This window comes from Panulirus ornatus, chromosome 11 (genome assembly GCF_036320965.1).
Source record: "Panulirus ornatus isolate Po-2019 chromosome 11, ASM3632096v1, whole genome shotgun sequence".
Classification (NCBI taxonomy): Eukaryota; Metazoa; Arthropoda; class Malacostraca; order Decapoda; family Palinuridae; genus Panulirus; species Panulirus ornatus.
This window is the reverse complement of record NC_092234.1, coordinates 50,572,373-50,574,872: the sequence shown is the minus strand read 5'-3', so window position 1 is coordinate 50,574,872 and position 2,500 is coordinate 50,572,373. Positions and strand designations below refer to the sequence as shown.

The following is a 2,500-nucleotide window of genomic DNA, read 5'->3' as shown; positions in this document are numbered from 1 at the left end:
GTAGCAGCTGTACTTGCTCTTCGTACTTCAAACTTCCATCTGTAGTTTGTAGCAGCTGTACTTGCTCTTCGTACTTCAAACTTCCATCTGTAGTTTGTAGCAGCTGTATTCATGGCGTGTGGAAATTCATGTCAAGTGTTCATGTCATGCTGGAGCGAGCGAAGTTGACTTACCTTATTTTCAGACCACTCACAGGGATCAAAACTACTGTGGTCTCGCCCTACGATCCACTGGTGTCCAGTTGAGTTTAGCCAGGTCTCTGGTACTGTGACTTACCCTCCCTGATCCCTAACTCATCCTGAGAGGCAGCCACACTCGCCTCCCTGATCCCAAACTCACCTTCAGAGCCAGCCAGGCAGTCACACTCGCCTCACTGATCCCTAACTCACCCTCGGAGCCAGCCAGACTCACCTGATCCTAAACTCCCCCTCGGAGCCAACCAGACTCTCCCTGATCCTAAACTCCCCCTCGGCGCCAGCCAGACTCACCTGATCCTAAACTCACCCTCGGCGCCAGCCAGACTCACCTCCCTGATCCTAAACTCCCCCTCGGCGCCAGCCAGACTCACCTCCCTGATCCTACACTCACCCTCGGCGCCAGCCAGACTCACCTCCCTGATCCTAAACTCACCCTCGGCGCCAGCCAGACTCACCTCCCTGATCTCGATCTTGCCGTCCTGGTTGTCATCGTACGCCTCCATGAAGCACTCCTTCAGCTCGGCCAGCATGGTGTCAGACACAGACTGGAATAAGAGGAATAAGAGAGTCTCAGCTGTGCACGGCGTCAGGGTGAGGCGCAGGTGAGAGCAAGATGGATGGCTCTCTCTCTCTCTCTCTCTCTCTCTCTCTCTCTCTCTCTCTCTCTCTCTCTCTCTACACACACACACACACACATACACACACAAATATATGTAAGCTTACTGACAATATAAACACAGAAGCCTCCATGCTTTCGACAGTATTTCGAGACATATACAAGGAAATACGGAGTCAATATTGAACAAGAGAATATATATTCGTTCTTTTCTTTCTTTCATACTATTCGCCATTTCCCGCATTAGCGAGGTAGCGTTACGAACAGAGGACTGGGCCTTTGAGGGAATATCCTCACCTGGCCTCCTTCTCTGTTCCTTCTTTTGGAAAAAAGAAGGAAAGAAATGAGAGGGGAGGATTTCCAGCCCCCCCCGCTCCCTTCCCTTTTAATATGGCAGATTTCAGTCCTTCCTCGTGGGTCCAGATGGAGTGGTCTGTGAGAGAGAGAGAGAGAGAGAGAGAGAGAGAGAGAGAGAGAGAGAGAGAGAGAGAGAGAGAGAGAGAGAGAGATATGAAGAGGTAGCAAGCGTTACAGGAACACCACGGTGACAGCACCATAACCAACCCCAGCATAACAACCATGCCATTGCAACCATAACACAACCACAACCACATACCACACCGTCACAACCACAACCACATACCACACCGTCACAACCACAACCACATACCACACCGTCACAACCACCATCATTAAGACACTATGGCTATAGCCACAACACGCCGTCATGACCACATCACAACCATGACAACACACTGTCATAACCATTCATAATACAACCACAACCACGTCTGGAGCCAAGCATTAAGCACCTTATGGAGTATCCAAAACAAACCCACGTACACAAGACAGGTGTGTGTGTGTGTGTGTGTGTGTGTGTGTGTGTGTGTGTGTGTGTGTGTGATGGGGAAAGGTTGAAGAAGGTGATGGGGAAAGGTTGAAGAAGGTGATGGGGAAAGGTTGAGGAAGGTGATGGGGAAGAAAAGCTATAAACACAAGTGAAGAACATCTATAGAGAGAGAGAGAGATGGGTAGGGGTGGTCTTGTTTTGATGTTGCCTATGGTACACACCCTAGCCTCACCCACGCAACCATCAGCTGTACCCTGACCCACTTCTTCCACCTCTCTCTCTCTCTCTCTCTCTCTCTCTCTCTCTCTCTCTCTCTCTCTCTCTCTCTCTCTCTCTCTCTCTCTCTCTCTCTCATGTCCACAACAAATTGGGTTTGCAAACTTGCTAGAAGTTGCCGGGTCCCTCCCTTCCCATCCCTCTCCCCCCAAAGACAATTTTCCAAATATCTTTTTAACTAAGTCCTCCCGAGATCAGGCTTAACCTTTAAACTTGGCTTTAACTAACTTAAGTTCCGATTAACTTAGCTCTTAACTAAATTCGGCACAGAACTTTCTTTTCCTGCGTCACCCGGTCACGGTATGACGTTAAGGTTAACGTTACCAAGTTCACGCGCGCCTCCGTCGCCACTACCACCTCCGTCGCCACCACCACCTCCTCCTTCGCTCTGTCGCAACTTTACCAACGGCCATCATCCCGCTCCGCTCACGAGCGACATCCCCCGCCGATGTATACCCCTCCAACACACACACACACACTCCCACCTGCTCTAGCTGTGCATCTCGGTGGTCCAGTCTTACCTCAGCCACCTCCCCGCAGTCCTCCAGTCTTCCTTCGTCC

General features: G+C 50.6%; 1 protein-coding gene across 11 annotated transcripts in view; it reads right to left on the bottom strand.

Moving 5' to 3' along the window:
- Positions 1-2,500, bottom strand: part of Cbp53E (Calbindin 53E) — a 511,499-nt gene that overhangs the window by 58,365 nt on the left and 450,634 nt on the right. For all 11 annotated transcript variants that reach the window (XM_071667001.1, XM_071666998.1, XM_071667008.1 and 8 more), the window contains one exon: positions 653-742. In XM_071667001.1, the coding sequence (XP_071523102.1) occupies positions 653-742 (90 nt within the window). The remainder of the gene's footprint in view (positions 1-652; positions 743-2,500) is intronic.